Genomic DNA, 18,356 nt, shown 5'->3' with positions numbered 1-18,356 from the left:
AAACGCCGGAAGGGGAAATCAGTGAAAAGTCCCGGATGAGTTTGTGCAAGCAAACGTAATCTTTTAGCTTTAAATGGGTTTGAACAATCAGGATACGCGCAAGTAATTTCCATTTTGAATAGCCGCTATACCCACAATCTCTGTGCTCTGTGTAAACAATGAGTGTCGTATTCATGCAACAGATCGCTTCCGGAGTTTGCGTATTCTACTCCAGAAGCGCGTGCACATGTGACGTGACTGATGACAAACTCGTGCTCAGGAGAGATTGACGTGGCTGTGTATCAAAGGTAAAAAAAATATTTAAATACTGTTCAGTTTCTCACAAAAACCGATCGTTTCGTGTCTTAAGACATCAATGTATCATCACGAGCCGCAGGGTGTAATTTGGATTTGTCTGGGCATGTTTTTGTTTACTTTTAAAGGTTTGGTGCCCATCCACGCCCATGATAAGGCTGGCAGACTGCACCGGTTTTCGTTAAAAATCTTCGTTTGTGTTTTTCTGAGGAAACAAAGTCACCTACATCTTGCATGCCCTGGGGGTAAGCAGATAAACATCAAATTTTCATTTTTGGGTGAACTATCCCTTTAAGTAGCACAGGGATATTTGTAGCAATAGCCAACAATACACTGTATGGGTCAAAATGATCTATTTTTCTTTTAGGCCAAAAATCATCAGGGTATTAAGATTACGTTCCAAGAAGATATTTTGTAAATTTCCTACTGTAAATATATCAAAACTTAATTTTTGATTTAGTAGTATGCATTGATAAGAACTTTAAAAGGACAACTTTAAAGGCTGCATCCTCAGATTCCAGATTTTCAAATAGTTGTATCTCGGCCAAATATTGTCCTATCCTAACCAACTATACTGCCCTCCAAAGGCAAAGCGCAGTAACTACGCATTTGGTCAAAATTGAGTTAAAGCTTAAAATGACTTTGTGACAACTGTTTGGTCTTGTGGCAAAGTCTCCTGGTTCAATTTTGTTCCAGAGAAACGAGAGTGTCAACATGTTTGACTAGTTGGCGTAAAAACTTTAAAGGCATTTTTCTCAGTTTCAGTGTTGGCGTAGTTACTGCACTTTGCCTTTGAAGGGCAGTATACACCAATGGAAAGATTATTTATTATTTTATTATTTATTATTATTATTATATTTTAGTGATGTATAACATGTAGCATGTTACCAGAGCCGGCCCTCCCTATAGGCGAACTAAGCGGCTGCTTAGGGCCCCGCCGCCACTAGGGGGCCCCCACTAGTGATCCAAGTCATTACGTTGCAAAGCGCGTGGCTGTCACTAACCAAGTTTCCATCCAGTTTTCGAACTTTTTTGTTAATCGACAAAGAGAATATGCGTAAAATAAACCTGCGAAATTTGCTGTCCAACCGGCCTTTTACCGATAAAATGGTGTGCATAATGACCTCATCCCTAAAAAAAAAAAGAAACCGTGACATAAGATTTGGTGTATCGCAAAAAAAAAAAAAAAAAAAATTGCCCTTGAGCTGTTTCCATACATAATTTCGCCTATATTGCGTAAATTATATAGGCTAGTAGCCTGTTCTTTATCCATTTGAAACAAAACCTAATACTAAATGTAAGTGTCAAGAGGTATTTTTTTTTTACTTTGTTAGACTATTTACTTGATCATCAACAATAATCATAAAAAGGAGCAGTTGTATTTCTATCATTTTTTCTGATTAACTTTTAAATAGGAATGTTAATTTCGATTATTTCTCCTGACAACCGACCGTCATTTTTAACCGTTAACCGACAAGGTTATGTTAAAGTACAATTAAATGAAATTTTAATTAATACGCGGCTGTGACCCATAAAAAATACCTAAATTTGTTTTCCATGGATTAATTTTATACACGCAAAAAGCAGCATAAACAACAGAATGTGAGGATTCACATGGTCACGCACCTGCAGCGATTCTGCAAATGGAGGAAAACATTATAAAAGCTATATAAAAGAAACAAATAGATATGCAAAATATATTTTTCTAAATAAATAATGAATTAACAAAACGAAAAAAAACGTGAAACAATTAGTAGCCTATATCAACCTATGCAGAATTTAGTTTCTTTTTTCTGATGCGCTTTTGAGAAAGCGGCATCCTTTTTGTTTTCTTTTTTACAAAAGCAGACTGTTTGTTTTTAATGTGAATGTGCATAAATAACATAAATATTTAGAATAGTTTGGAATAATGTCTTACTACTCTTATATGACCACAAACGAAGGAGTAGGCTATTGTAAGTTTCTTCCACTTTTATAAGGGGGAAAAAAATCAAGTGAGCGTGCTGGCGCCTCCTGCGCGCAGTTAAGCATTAGGCTACTAACTGGATCGACAACGCGGCTTCATTGTCAAAATAAAATACAGTCAAACATATTGAAAAACATGCTGTTTTATTTCCTCTCATTTTAGGACAAATCATTTAAATTTAATGGAACGATACTCATAACACAAGAACAAAAATATAAGAAGCTACTAACAAGCCAAAACGAGTTAATTTAAAATGTTGTACTTATCATTCCAATATCCACATAAAACAAGATTTTCAGAACAAAATGAATACATTTTAACTTGCAACGTAGCCTACTAAAGGAACATTAAATTAAGATATGTATGTTTGAGAGGTAACTTGTCAGTTTAATCAAATGAATATGATTTATGCGTTTTTTGAACTGGAAAACGGTGCTTTAACATTAGCAACACGAACAGGGACGCTGCCTCACATTTATTTGCCTCTCTACAAAAAGTGTTTCCAAACAGATTTTTGTGACATTTGAAGTATGGATTAAGAATTAATGTTCTAAAGTTAAACGAAAAAAGATTGTTTTGACACATAAGAAATTTAATCGACAAGGCATTTCCATCAGCTATGTCGAAAGCGCAAATTCCGAAGCTTTACATTTTTTGTTTTTTTTTTGTTTTGTTTTTTTTCCCACAAAAAAATTCTTTGGATGGAAACCTGGCTACTGGCAATACTCGATTTTTTTGCATGCTTTTGCAAGGCAGGGCCCCAAAATTATCCTGCTTAGGGCCCCCAGATGAACAGGGCCGGCCCTGCATGTTACTAACGTTTAGCTAGCATGATTAGAATGTTGCTAGCATGATGTTGCATTACTATCATGATTAACAAGTTATTAGCATGTTTTTAGCATGATTAGCATGTTACTAATGTGTAGCTAGCATGATTAGAATGCTGCTAGCATGATGTTAGCATACCAGCATTATTAACACGTAATTTGCATGATTAGCATGTTGTTAACATGTTTTCAGCCTGATTAGCATGTTGTTAACATGTTTGTAGCATGATTAGCAAGTTATTAACATGCTGCTAGCATGATTAGCATGTCGTTGGCATGTTTCTAACATGTTTCTAACATGATTAGCCAGCTAGATAGATAGATGGATACGTATAAATGAGTTTGATTGGATTAGAAATATAGTACATAGAAGGGAAGCTTGATTGAGTCTCAAGGGATTCTGGGAGTTTTGACAGATGGCGTTTGAATAGTTTGAATAGTTTACAACTCCTGTAAAACTGTAATGAAATCTCCATCTTGTGTTTCAGACTTGGACATGTTTTCCACGGACGAGCGGGAGGCGGTCTATGTGAAGGAGGGGCAGGGGGCGGTACTTCTGTGTGCTCCGCCTCCACACTTCCCAGGTTACCATGGCACCCGTCTCTATGGTTTGACAGTCATTAATGCGTTTGACTGACACATTTGCATCATTTCCTGTCTGTGCTCTCTGCAGAGGATCTGTCCTTCCGCTGGATGCTCAACGAGTTTCCGGAATTCATTCCTCTGGACAAGCGGCGCTTCGTGTCTCAGACCACCGGGAACCTCTACATCTCCACCGTACGAGCGTCAGACAGCGGGAACTACTCCTGTTTTGTCTCTAGTCCGTCCATCGCCAAGAGCGTCTTCAGCAAGTTCATCCCGCTGGTGCCCATCGCTGAGCGTGAGTCCGTTTATCATCGTCCTACACTGAAAAACAAAAATGTTCTTACAAAGTATTTTTCCCAGTGAATTATGTTTATTTTGCTGAGCCCACTGGCAGATATTTTCTGGTTTTATGTATAAACTCACTTTTTTTGAGACCAAGACTTTATATCTTAAGTTATTTTGCATCTTAAGTAAATGTATCTTGATTAAAGAATCTGCAGACAAGTACTTACTAGAAAATGACAAAAAATACTACAGTTTAAATCAAGGTCATTGGTGTAGATGTTTTAAACAGTTACCAGTGTAAATGTTATAGTTTTTAGTATTTTTTACTAATACAGTTTTTTTAGTTTCTGAATCAAATGTAAGTGACGCTCAGGCAGAGGCACTGCCATTATAAAAGGAGTGTTGTCACATCTGTGGTAGAAACCGCTTGATACTGTAAAAAACTGACAGTGAAAAAAAGATCTGAAAGAGAAAACAAACTCTGTGTGGTTTCTGAAGTATTTCTGAGTGAACCGGTTCTTATTTTAGGTCTGTTCAAGCTCAGATGAGCTCCTGAAAGAACTCAGATCTGCTCCACACACACAAGAACAAGCTTCCACATGTGCTAGTTCAGGAATAGTAGTTTAATTTCCTGTTTAGTCTTAATAATTCCCCATTTTGAACTGTAGAGAGTTTGAAGTCTAAAGTAACAGTACATGTCATAATACAATAAACTCAATAGATTTAAGACGACATTAAGTTTTCTTAAACTCATCAATTTTGGTCTATTTTGTTTTCATACTGTGTCTTCTCTCAGACTAGTAAAAAGAAAACATCCAGAATACACATTTAAGTGTTTATTTTGACACTTTACTTATTTGTGCCTGTATTGTTCAGTTTTAATCCATATCTTTAAAAGTTTTTTCTCCTCTTCAGCAGCACTTACATACATCAAAACTTAGAGTTTTATTGCTCTCTATATTCTGAAGGTTATTACTGAAGGGTTTGTTCATATTTCATTTACACTGATTTATACAACATTTTATTTCTTAAAACATGGTATAATACATATATTTAAAGGTCATGAATTTGTTTCTCCACTATAGCAGCACTCACATAAACCAAAACTTAGAGTTTTACTCCTCTCTATATTCTGAAGGTTTTTACTGAAGGGTTTGTTCATATTTAATTCACACTGATTTATACAACATTTTATTTCTTAAAACGTGTTAAAAAGGCATATATTTAAATGTCATGAGTTTGTTTCTCCACATCAGCAGCACTTACGTACATCAAAGCTTAAAGTGTTTTTCCTCTCTATATTCTGAAGGTTTTTACTAAAGGGTTTGTTCATATTTCATTTATTTATTTTACATTTATACAACATTTCATTCCTAAAAACATGGTGAAAATTTGTTTTCTGTCTGTTAACAGTATTTTCTGATTTATGGAATGATAAAAAGTCCAAAATTCCCTCTTGAAAAACCTTTATATTGTCAACAAAATCAAGCAAGAATTTCGAACCTGCATTTATCCAAAGTTCACTTTTAATTTTCTGTGAATACATGCAATTGGCGCAAATAATGTGATGCAATATTTAAATATAACATTTTAGAATATGTGTAATAGAAAAAAAATGTTGCATTTCTTAATATACTGTGATCAACTGGTATGGTGATATATGTTAGTTAGCTATTTTTTACCCTATTCACCTGTACTGCCTGTTTTAATTTATCATTAACATTTAATGTCTAAAGCACATCACTTGTGTAAAACTACATCTCAATTCATTCCCAAAACTACATCCTCCTGATTCATGCTTGTGCGTGTAATATTGGAATTGTTCGTGACTGTCACAGAATCATGAGTGTGTTGAGTCATAGTGCCTCAAGAGCAGATAAACAAACAGAAGAGATTCACTCGTTTTGCTGGAAGGGAAAATGAATCCATGAGGGCCTCAGTCATTCACTGCTGTTTCATATCTGCTTTCTATCAGGTTCTCTGAGGAAATATCCTGCTGATATCAAAGTTAAATCTCCAGACACTTACATGCTGGTGGGGCAGAACGTCACACTGGAGTGCTTCGCGCTGGGAAAGTAAGAAAAAACGCCACACAGATGATTTCTCAGTGTTTGCGAGGCAGCACTTAAGTCATTTTCCTCAAACGCTTCATTATTCAGCACAATTTTCTGCAAATATTTCAGTTTGAATCGATTAACATCCAGATTTCACTCAAACTGCATTTTGTAGATCATTTCAGCATTGTGCTGTATGCGCGGTCTGCCTGTGCTCTATATGAACTCTTTTATAGCTAACATTTCAAGTTCAAATGGAGAAAATCTTTCATTTACTGATACTGAGAGAGTCTTCTGCATTTAAAATAGCATCACTGTAATATTTTCATTCTGAATTATCATTGGATATCTTTCTTATGTTTTTTTCAAACTGAATAATCATTATATTTCTTTAGTCTCACTAAGAGTCTGTTTGGGATTGATGAAAGTTTGAGGTCTGAAAATGACAGTATATCTCATAATACAATGAACTAAATTTGTGGGATATAACAAAGTATCTGGTCTTAACACTAGTCTTTTAGTTTAAGTGTTTATTTTATTACACTTTGTTTACATCTGTACATTTCAATTTCATGTCTTTAAAAGTTTGTTTCTCCACTATGCTTACATACACCAAAACTTAGAGTTTCATTCCTCTCTATATTCTGAAGGATTTTACTGAAGGGTTTGTTCATATATCATTCACACTGATTTATACAACATGTTATTCCTAAAAACATTGTGAAAATGCCTACATTTTTAAAGTTGTGAGTTTGTTTCTCCACTTTAGCAGAACCTACAAACACCAAAACTTAGAGTTTCATTCCTCTCAATATTCTGAAGGATTTTACTGAGGGGTTTGCTTATTTTGCTTTCACTCTTTGTATTTAAGTTTATTCGTGAAAACGTATTTGTTTTCTGTCTTTTGATAGTATTTTCAGATTTATGGAGTAATGAAATGAGAAATCTAAAATCTCCTCAGTAAAAACCTTTAAAAACCTCTAATTTTGAAAATGGCTGTATCCAGTGTTTAGATTAATGTTCTGGAAATGTATGACAATTACTGCAGATTAAGTTTGATAATGGTGCATTTCAGAAAATATTTTTTTAATACAAAATAATGCTGCATTTTTAACGTAAATACTCAGTTGCTAACGGGTTGTCTATCTTGCAAGTATTTTTATACTTTTTATCATTTATACCTGATAAACATATAATGTGGTGAAAAACACGTTTCACCAACTGGTTCTCACCATGTTATTTAAATATATTTTAACGCGCGCATGTGTGTATGTTCAGCCCTATCCCTCAGATCCGATGGAGGAAGGTGGATGGCGATCTGCCGCTCCATCGCTATAACATCAGTATGGCAGGAAGTCTCCTCCATCTTTACGACATTCAGTATGAGGACGAGGGTTTGTACGAGTGTGAAGCTGACAACTCCAAAGGCAAAGACAGACACAAAGTCCATCTGTATGTGGAGGGTGAGAGTCACATGACCACTTGAACACACCGCAATGAGACATTACTGAGAAGAGCAATGAGCAAAGAGCCTATATATTCTGAAAAATGGAGTGCATTTTGGAAATATGATCCCTCAAAAACGTAAAAATAACAGTCGCACTTTAGTTTGGGGACCAATTCTCATTAACTATTAACTATAACTTCTGCCTCAATAAACTCATAATTTGTTGCTGCTTAATTGTTAGTAGGGTAGTTGTTAAGTTTCGATATGAAGTAGGGTTTAGGAATCGAAAATATGGTCATGCAGAATAAGGCATTAATATGTGCTTCATAAGTACTTATAAACAGCCAATATGCATGTTAGTAAGCAACTAGTTAATAGTGAGAATTGGTCCCTAAACTAAAGTGTTAATAAATTAAAAAATAAATAAATTGATTCCTAATGTTTTAAGATTTGTTAAAATGCAAGAAATGTCCTGTTTGCCTGTGTTTTATATAAACTCTTTATAGCTTATAAATTCAAATGGAGAAAATAATCAATTGAGTGACGCTGAGAGAATGTTCAATATTCAAAATAGCATCAGTGACATCACTGTGCTTGTCTTAGGAGCTCCTGAATGGGTGGAGAAGATCAGCCCCTCGGAGAGAGACATCGGAGGCGATTACATCATGTCCTGTCTGGCCAGCGGGAGACCCAAACCCCACGTGCACTTCCTGAAGAATGGACGAATGGTATCGCTGACATCTGATTTATACTCTATTTATTTATTTTTAAATTCAAGCATTTAAAATAGGCTCAACTGAAAATAAATCGTAATTTGGCTGATGCTTTTTATTCAAAGTGACTGTTTACATTCAGAGTTTTATACATTTAATCAGTTTATGCATTCAAACCCATTCCTTTGATGTTGCTAGCATTGTGCTCTACTCTTTGAGCTACAGAAATGCCACAGTCTCTCTATTTTGATGTCAAATAGCAAACATTGTCCTAGTCAGTAAAATGCAATAGCAAGCTTCTTCACCTCAGCAGCGCATGTAAATAGATGCAGCAGATCAGCGTAATGAATGAGCGTGTTGCGAGGTGTTGAACGTTGGGTGGCCGGATTGCTGGCTGTGTTCCCGTCTGGAGCGAAGCCTTCTCATCATGCTTCTGGTTACATAACAGTCACGACACCAGATGGTGCTGATCCCAACACCTGAAATGTGTTTACAGCGTATATCACAGGAAGAGCCACAGAATGCAAATCAAACATGACTTCTAACAGAATAATAATGCCAGACAGATGTTAGTGTTTTACAGTGTCTTCAGTCATTGAACTTTATATGAACTATTTATTTGTTTGTTTGTTTTTGTATTAATTAATTAGAATTATATTTAAATGAATCTATTCTCTTCTTGATTCTGTTCCATCAGTACGCCAAAAACCATGAGTTACATTTCACAGACCTGACGTTTGATGATTCAGGGATGTATCAGTGTATCGCCGAGAACCGTCACGGCACGATCTACGCCAATGCCGAGCTCAGGGTCTTTGGTGAGTATTCATCGGTTAGTGTTCATATTTGCTGAGTCCAATCTTGAGGAACACTGCTAGTTCTTCCACTGAATGTGTTGTTTTGTCAGCCGGCGCTCCTTCGTTTGAGTGGAACCCTGTGAAAGCAAGACTTCTGGGTGCCAAGAACGGGCGCGTGGTGATTGACTGCAAACCCAGAGCGGCCCCACGGCCGACCATCTCCTGGAGCAAAGGAACCGAACTCCTGCACAACTCCAGCAGGTCAGAGGTCATACAGAGGTCATCTCACGGATCCCTGCTCTCTTCAGAGCCGTTCATAAATAGTGTGTCTTTTACGATTGCAGGATTTTCATTTGGCCAGACGGGAGTTTAGAGCTTCTGAACGTCACTAAGTCAGACGAGGGCAAATACACGTGTTTTGCAGAAAACGACCGAGGCCGAGCGAACAGTACTGGATCACTGTCAGTCACCGGTATGACACACATGGCTGATCTCCTAATGTCCTGCTGTTATTGTGATGGCTTGAGAAAGACAATGTACCGTTCACCCTGGCAACCACATAGCAACATTCCAGCAGCAACACACCTAGCAACACCCCAGCTTAACAAATCCTAGAGTACCATAGAAACTGCAAAGTAATACCCTAGAAAGCACCTAGAACATTCTAGCAACTGCATAGCAACACCCTAGCGACCACCAAGAATACTCTACAACACCCTAGTAGTCTTACAGCTACCTCCTGGCCTAGCAACCACCCAGAACACCTTAGAAATCGTAAAGCAACACCCAGAACACAATAGAAACACCCAGGATATACCATACAATGCCCTAAAACACCCTAGCAATGCCCTAACAACCAACCAAAAACATCCTAGTAACCGCAGAGCTACCTACTAACCTAGCAACTCAGAAAACCTTAGAAACTGCAAAATAACACCCTAGCAACGCCATAGCAACCATTCAGAACACATCTGTTTGTCTGACAGACTGAATTGCCTTATAACCGTCAAACTTTAATCTTTAAACCTACTGCAAACTTTCTTGCTGGGCTTTCCTCTAACAGATCTAGTGGTTGAGTTTGTATTTGTTGGTTGAGTGTGATGTGCTGGACACACATGCTCTCACTCCTGCCCTCTGCTGCCACAAACACACAACTGCACCTCTACAGCTAACAGTCATCAGCAGAAATGAGAGGCGTTCTCTTATATTCATGTGTCTTGTTGAAGCGCTATACTAGGATAGTGAGTGTGATGAGTGCATGTGAGTTTATGGTTGTCTCTGTACTCAGACGCCACGAAGATCACTTTAGCCCCATCCAACGCTGACGTCAGTGTGGGCGAGAGCACCCGGATGGAGTGTGCCGCGTCTCATGACCCCACCCTCGACCTCACCTTCATCTGGTCCCTCGACGCAAATGTCATCGACTTCGACCGAAACAGAGAACACTATGAGCACAAAATGGTGAGTTCAGTCTTCAGTTCCTCATGTTCAATACTTTTTAATGCTGATAAGGAACATCCAATAATTATTTACTTAGTTTTAATTAATCAACACTTTTCTTTAAGATTACCTTTAATAATTATAATGATAACTATATAGATGACCATAATGTTAACTATAATGTGAATTATGCTAATTATAACTACGTGATCATCGTAAATGCAGCTTTAAAGGACTCTAAACGATCCCAGCCAAGGAAGAAGTGTCTTATCTAGTAAAACTATCAGTTATTTTCAAAAAAAAAAAAAATTATATATATACTTTTTAACCTCAAACCAACTTTCTGTATTTCTGTTAAAGACAGTTAGGGTATGTCAAAAACTCCCATCTCATTTACTCCTCGAACTTCAAAAAAGTCTTACATCGCTGCAAAAGTACCGACCCAGTGTTTACAAAGTGAATGTGCAAAAAGATCTCTACAAAAAAGGTAAAACAGTGTAGAACGATTTTGAAGTTGGAGCAGAAAATGAGATGGGAGTTTTTCAACATACTTTAACTGTTTTGAACCAGAGTACAGGCAAAGCTAGAGAATAGGGTTTGAGTTTAAAAAGTATATAAATTGTATTTATTTATTTTTTTTAGAAAATAACTGATCGGTACGCTAGATGAGACTCTTCTTCCTCGGCTGGGATCATTTAAAGCCCTTTGAAGCTGCATTTAAACTGCATTTTGGAAGTTCAAACTCAGGGCACCATAGAAGTCCACTATATGGAGAACAATCCTGAAATATTTTTGTCAAAAAAACACAATTTCTTTACGAATGATGAAATAAAGACAGTGAGTAAATTATCTGCAGATTTTTGTTCCGGAAGTGAACTTCTTGACCTTTAGAGTTGTAGTTATCATTACAGTTATTCTCGTTGTTTATGTATTTTGCAAACATAAATTAAATGTTTTAATTGAAATGATTGTTGCTCAGGATGTTAATCAGGACGGTCAGGCCGGGACGTCCAGCTCAGAGCTGTTGATCAGTAACACGCAGCTGAGACACGCGGGACGTTACAGCTGTACGGCGCAGACACCGGTGGACAACATCACGGCCTCCGCGGAGCTGGTGGTCAGAGGTCAGACTGAGTCTCATGAGATCATTCTTTATTTTATCTTCAATTAAACCTAAGCAGGACATCTCTAGCTCCTGTATCTCCTCATGCTCAGGTCCTCCAGGTCCTCCCGGTGGCGTGCGTGTGGATGAGGTGACAACCAGCAGCGTGAGGGTGACCTGGAGTCATGGGACAGATAACTTGAGTCCCATCTCCAAATACACCATCCAGTACAGAGACGTTCGAGCGCAGCAGGACTGGAGAGACGCCCCCACCTGTGAGTACATCACTATACTGATCACACATACTGTGTGTATAATTAACATATTAATGTATTTTTATGCACATTTGAGATGAGATCTGTTAATAAAGTTTGACTTGACTATTTAAATCCATTAAAGGGGTCGTCGGATGCCCATTTTCCACAAGTTCATATGATTCTTTAGGGTCTTAATGAAAAGTCTCTAATATACTTTGGTTAAAAATTCTCAATAGTAGTTTGAAACCTTGTCAAAATCAGCTCTGCAAAATATCAACCCTATTATTGCACGGTCCCTTTAAATGCAAATGAGCTCTGCTCGCCCCGCCCCTCTCTGCCATGAGAGGATGAGGCGTAATGTTTACTTTGGCTGCATTTATCCGCAAAACTTGCCAACAAGCACATTATTAAGAAAGGCCATTTGCAAAGATGCATAAAAAACCCTTATACTCACTTCTGCACTTCGGGATCGGCACTTTTCTTTCAAAAACGAAAGTAACGTTAATCCTCTGCGTCTTCAGCGGCTCCGATGTCGGGAGTAAATGACCACTATGTTCATTATTACATCCGACAACAGAACACCTCAATTGCTCAATCAGAGACATTCTTGTCTGCACCTGAGTCACACACTGTTTCAGCTCGGTGAGGGCGGGGCTAAGGTAAGGCGCTCATGTCAATCAACTATCGTGGGAGGGGCCTATGTCTGTGTGTCGTCACACCCACAAGAAGCTGAGAATGAGCTGATTTTAAAAAGGGGATATTAATTTTAAAGAGTAAACAAATACTACTGGGTGTATGTTTATCATTGTTGGGTGGTTGTGTTCGAAAACTGACAACACAAATTAATGTCAAACTACATGGAAAACTTAGTTTTGCATCCGATGACCCTTTAAAAGCAATAGTTTTGATCTGAATCAGTCCCAGTGTGCATTTATCCAGTGATCCTGTGTGTCTTTAGCTCCAGTGAATGTGGAAGGAAATACAGAAATGGCCAGCGTGATCAATCTGACGCCCTGGACAGAGTATGAGTTCAGGGTCATCGCCACCAACACGCTGGGCACCGGACCGCCGAGTGACCCCTCGCCTAAAATCACCACCAGGGAAGCCAGTGAGTTCTTTCTGTCCTCCTCTGAGGAAATAATCACCTTTGTTTTATTGCCATTAGTGTTTGTTTAACCCAGCTATTGCATTCAGCCTGTTTTGACCTGGAAGCAGTGCATAAAAATGTAAAGGTTTTAGTATGGGGAGCAAACGAAAAAAGAAATGAGTAAAGGCTATTAAAATACATGTCATTTATTTTTTAGTTGAAAAGGATCACAAGTCATGTTTAATAAGCCTACATTCCACAAAGTACAAACAGAGCCAGAATGCAAAATGTGAATGCATTAGTACAGGGCTGCTCAACCCTGCTCCTGGAGATCTACCTACCTGCAGATTTTAGTTCCAGCCCTGCTCCAACACAGCTGTCTGTAATGATCGAGTGCTGCTTAAGAGATTAATTAGCTGGTTCAGGTGTGTTTGATTAGGGTTGGAGCTGAACTTTGTAGGATAGTAGATCTCCAGGAACAGGATTGGGCACCCCTGCATTAGTATGTTTAAGTCAGTCCTCACTATATTGTTAATTGCGATCTGATTAAACCACTGCATTTTGGGAAACCACCCACAACATACAGTAACACCACTGGAGTCATCTAGAACACCAGTGTTGGGGAAGGTTACTTTTAAAAGTAATGCGTTACAATATTGAGTTGCTCCCTGAAAAAGTAACTAATTAAGTTACTTAGTTACTTTTTATGAAAAGTAATGCGTTACTTTTGCGTTACTTTTTAAATCTGGGCAGGGCTTGCTTGTTTATTTTTAAAAAAACAAAAATGTTTCTATTTTTGTAAAAGCCTCAGGTTTAGAGAAAAGTAAATTGACGTCTGTACAGTAGACCGCAGAAGAACAAATGTCAACTCTTCAACAATAAAAACAAATGTTAGACTATCTTCAGTCATTTGTGCTGATTATAAAAATAATAATAATAATAATAATAAACTTTATTACAGACTCACAGGTCCAGATGAGGAACAAGACAGTACACGCAATACAATAAATATATAAAAGACACTAAATAAAAAAAATAAAAAAATTAAAAACTTCAGAGGAGACAACTATACCAATGCTTACATAACTTGGACTTATACGTGTAGTGCTAATAATTATGTAATTCTCTGAGTTGTTCAGCCGACATATAAATTTATACATAACATTTCTCAATGTGGCTTGCAGTGCATTATTAGTATGGATGAATTGGATCATCGAAGGTCGGCAGCAAAGACATCGATTAATAAAATGGCATTAAATACATAAAGGATATTTGTATTATTGAACATATTTAATTACAGTAGGTTTGTGTTGAATTTAGTGTTTTTATTCATTTTGAGGAACACTGTATCTGTTTTTTAGTGAGTGAGATGAATTAATGCATGTTCACATTTATTCTAGAACTAAAGTCACATCTTACTGACAATTTCTCTCAACAATCAATACATGGGGGGGGGGGGGTAACTCAGATATTTTCTTGTTAATTAAAAAGTAATGCGTTACTTTACTAGTTACTTGGAAAAAGTCATATTATTACGTAACTTGCGTTACTTGTAATGCATTACCCCCAACACTGTAGAACACCATAGTATCTACTGTAGTAATTGCAGAGCCATGCTTAGCAACCATAACTACTGTCATTTTATTTGTATAGTGCATTTCACAATACAAATCGTTGCAAAGCAACTTCACAGAAAATGAACATTTCTGGATTACATTAGGAGTAGTTATCAGTGGTGACTTGGTCAAGCTGAAGTCCATATAGCAGAAATGAACAGTAAAAATCATGCAGTTAGTTAATGTCATGTATTCAAACGAACAGAAAGCACCATTAACAGCAATGATTATATGTTGCGATCAAACTTATATGACATTTTGGTAGTTTTGTATGTTTGTTCAGAGTTGTCATCATCTGAGGTCCTCTCAGACCCTTCTCATGTAATTTGTGTCTTTATTTAGCGTTGGACTCTCTCTCTCTCTCTGTAGGGCCTGTTGTGGCTCCATCAGACATCGGTGGAGGAGGAGGAACCAGTCGTGAGCTCACCATCACATGGACGGTACCTGTGCTCATGTTTCTCGCATTAAGATCAGTGTCATGTGTATTCGAGACATTTAGAAAAATCCAGTTCCAATCTATATCTTTAAAAGTTTGTTTCTTCACATCAGCAGCACTTACATAAACCAATACTTATAGTTTTATTCCTCTCTATATTCTGAAGGTTTTTAGTGTGGGGTTGGTTTAAATAACATTTACACTGATTTATGCAACATTTTATTCCTAAAAAACATGGCAAAAATGCATGTATTTCAAGATCACGAGTTTGTTTCTCAACTTCAGCAGCACTCACATAAACCAAAACTTACAGTTTTATTTTTCTCTATATTGTGAAGGCTTTTACTGAGGGGTTTGTTCATATTTCATTCACACCGATTTATACAACATTTTATTCCTAAAAACAGTGAAAATGCATATATTTCAAGGTCACGAGTTTGTTTCTCTACTTCAGCAGCACTTACACACACCAAAACTTACAGTTTTATTCCTCTCTATATTGTGAAGGCTTTTACTGAGGGGTTTGTTTTAAATAACATTTACACTGAATTATGCAACATTTTATTCCTAAAAGCATAGAGGAAATGTGTATATTTAAAGGTCACAGGCTTGTTTCTCCACCTCAGTAGCACTTAAACACAACATAACTTACAGTGTTATTCCTCTCTGTATTGTGAAGGTTTTTACTGAGGGGTTTGTTCATATTTCATTCACACTGATTTTTACAACATTTAATTCCTAAAAATATGGTGAAAATCCATATATTTAAAGGTTATGCATTTATTTCTCCACTTCAGCAGCACTTAGACACACCAAAACTTACAGTTTTATTCCTCGCTATATCCTGAAGGTTTTTACTGAGGGGTTTGTTCATATTTCATTCACACCGATTTCTACAACATTTTATTCCTAAAAACAGTGAAAATGCATATATTTCAAGGTCACGAGTTTGTTTCTCTACTTCAGCAGCACTTACACACACCAAAACTTACAGTTTTATTCCTCTCTATATTGTGAAGGCTTTTACTGAGGGGTTTGTTTTAAATAACATTTACACTGAATTATGCAACATTTTATTCCTAAAAGCATAGAGGAAATGCGTATATTTAAAGGTCACAGGCTTGTTTCTCCACCTCAGTAGCACTTAAACACAACATAACTTACAGTGTTATTCCTCTCTATATTGTGAAGGTTTTTACTGAGGGGTTTGTTCATATTTCATTCACACTGATTTTTACAACATTTAATTCCTAAAAATATGGTGAAAATGCATATATTTAAAGGTTATGCATTTATTTCTCCACTTCAGCAGCACTTAGACACACCAAAACTTACAGTTTTATTCCTCTCTATATCCTGAAGGTTTTTACTGAGGGGTTTGTTTAAATAACATTTACACTGATTTTTACAACATTTAATTCCTAAAAATATTGTGAAAATGCATATATTTTAAGGTCACAAGTTTGTTTCTCCACTTCAGCAGTACTCACATAAACCATAACTTACAGTTTTATTCCTCTCTGTATTGTGAAGGTTTTTACTGAGGGGTTTGTTCATATTTCATTCACACCGATTTATACATTTTATTCCTAAAAAAAGTTTTCTGTCTTTTGACAGTAATTTCTTATTAGATTGTATTTTCTTTAATCTCATCTGTAAAAAAAAAAAAAAAACTTTTACTGTAATATGTCAGCAAAATCAAAAAGGTCATTTGCACCAGTGTTCCAACATTTCAGAAAATGTGTAAGCTAAAATGTATTATCTTAATGTATTATGATTACAGCCAGTCCAGCCACAGTATTACTACGGCAGTAATTTTGGCTACATCATCGCATTCAAGCCTCATAACGATGACGAATGGATGACTGTGACAGTGACTGATCCTCAGGCCCAAAAGTACATCCACAAAGACTCGAAAATCCCCCCATCTACCAGATTTGAGGTGAAGATGAAGGCCTTCAACAGTCAGGGTGAAGGGCCGTTCAGCCTCAGCGCCTTCATCAACTCTGCTCAGGACGGTGGGTGACGCACGGCTGCAGATTCACCGAATTAAACCACGTGAACTAGTGACCTTACTGATGTGTGTTTCCATCTCAGTTCCTGCGGAAGCTCCCACCATCATGGAGGCGAGGACGCTATCGGCCACAGAAGCCGTCGTGTCCTGGGTGCCTGTTCAGTTGCAGACGGTTGAAGGATACCAGGTACCAAAGCGTTAGCTCACTGTTAAACTCATGCAGAACGAGCCAATCACATCAGACATCTCAGAGGATGTACTTCCTCTTGTTTAATGAAGCTCATTTAACCCACTGAAACTGTAAAAAAAAACATTACTTCTCATTACTTGCAATACTATGTTGTATGGGTCAAAGTTATGGAGTTTTCTAGTATGCCAAAAATCATGAGGATATTAAATAAAGATCATGTTCCATTAAGATATTTTGTACATTTTCTACCATACATATATTTCTTGGTTAGCATGTATTGCATTTTGACAACTTTAAAGGCAGTTTTCTCAATATTTAGATTTATTTATTTTTTGCACTCTCAGATTCCAGATTTTCAAATAGTTGACGTATAAATCTCAATTTAAAAAATTTACCCTTATAACTGGTTTAAATGAATAAACATTTAAATGAACAAAATTAACTAAACAGACATAAAAAATAAACAAAACATTATACTGGTTTTAAAAATTGAAAAAAATATTTTCCAAATCTAGGGAGAATTTTTAAAGAGGAAAGTGTGTCTGTGGGGGGTGCTTAGCTTATATTTATTTTATGAATTCTAGATAAATTTGAATTATTTATAATTATTTATTTTGAAGATATAATTTTGTTATTATGCAGACAGGGTCTAAAACCATAAAATAATTTTAATTCGAAACAAAATAAACATTAACTGAAATAAAATATAAAAAACTTTTACTTCAGCTTAGTTGCCAAGACAACATTTCTCTTTTTTTATTTAGTTTGTACTTGTGCTAAAATAAATAAAACTAAATGAACAAAAACTAATAAATAAACATTAATAAAAGCTATATAGTCATTTAAATAAAATGTTAACTAATTAAAAATATAAAGCAACAATTTAAAATATAATAAATAAAAAGTGTAATAGTACACTAATTTCTGGGCTGGTGCGGGTGTTCTCCCTCAGGTCCGGTACTGGAGGGAGTCGGTGGAGAACGAGGCGTCTGCGCAGCGTGTTCTGGTTCCCAGTCGAGAAAACCACACGCGTCTGGACAACATGAAGCCCAACTCACATTACCTCATCGAGGTGCGGGCGTATAACGGCGCCGGATACGGACCCGCCAGCCAACGCTACAAAATCTACACCAAGAAAGCGCGTAAGTCAGAAACCCGATAGAACCGACGGGATGACCATGAAGTCCAAACCCTCTGTGTTTTTAAACTGGAGTCAGAGGAGGATTTCAGTAGGGAATTACAATCT

The 18,356-nt window shown here is 36.9% G+C and overlaps 1 protein-coding gene across 4 annotated transcripts in view; it reads left to right on the top strand.

The window, feature by feature from the left end:
- The window catches only part of cntn1a (contactin 1a), a 74,624-nt gene that overhangs the window by 50,550 nt on the left and 5,718 nt on the right, over positions 1-18,356 (top strand). For all 4 annotated transcript variants that reach the window (XM_073831751.1, XM_073831750.1, XM_073831748.1 and 1 more), the window contains exons 6-21: positions 3,576-3,671; positions 3,761-3,967; positions 5,933-6,032; positions 7,290-7,474; positions 8,062-8,186; positions 8,869-8,989; positions 9,079-9,229; positions 9,313-9,440; positions 10,257-10,429; positions 11,388-11,532; positions 11,624-11,785; positions 12,726-12,875; positions 14,840-14,910; positions 16,690-16,924; positions 17,004-17,107; positions 18,063-18,252. In XM_073831751.1, coding sequence (XP_073687852.1) covers positions 3,576-3,671; positions 3,761-3,967; positions 5,933-6,032; positions 7,290-7,474; positions 8,062-8,186; positions 8,869-8,989; positions 9,079-9,229; positions 9,313-9,440; positions 10,257-10,429; positions 11,388-11,532; positions 11,624-11,785; positions 12,726-12,875; positions 14,840-14,910; positions 16,690-16,924; positions 17,004-17,107; positions 18,063-18,252 — 2,343 coding nt within the window. The remainder of the gene's footprint in view (positions 1-3,575; positions 3,672-3,760; positions 3,968-5,932; positions 6,033-7,289; positions 7,475-8,061; positions 8,187-8,868; positions 8,990-9,078; positions 9,230-9,312; positions 9,441-10,256; positions 10,430-11,387; positions 11,533-11,623; positions 11,786-12,725; positions 12,876-14,839; positions 14,911-16,689; positions 16,925-17,003; positions 17,108-18,062; positions 18,253-18,356) is intronic.

This window comes from Garra rufa, chromosome 25 (genome assembly GCF_049309525.1).
Source record: "Garra rufa chromosome 25, GarRuf1.0, whole genome shotgun sequence".
Taxonomy (NCBI): domain Eukaryota; kingdom Metazoa; phylum Chordata; class Actinopteri; order Cypriniformes; family Cyprinidae; genus Garra; species Garra rufa.
Note: the sequence above shows the minus strand (reverse complement) of the source record. Positions and strands in the feature narration are given on the sequence as shown.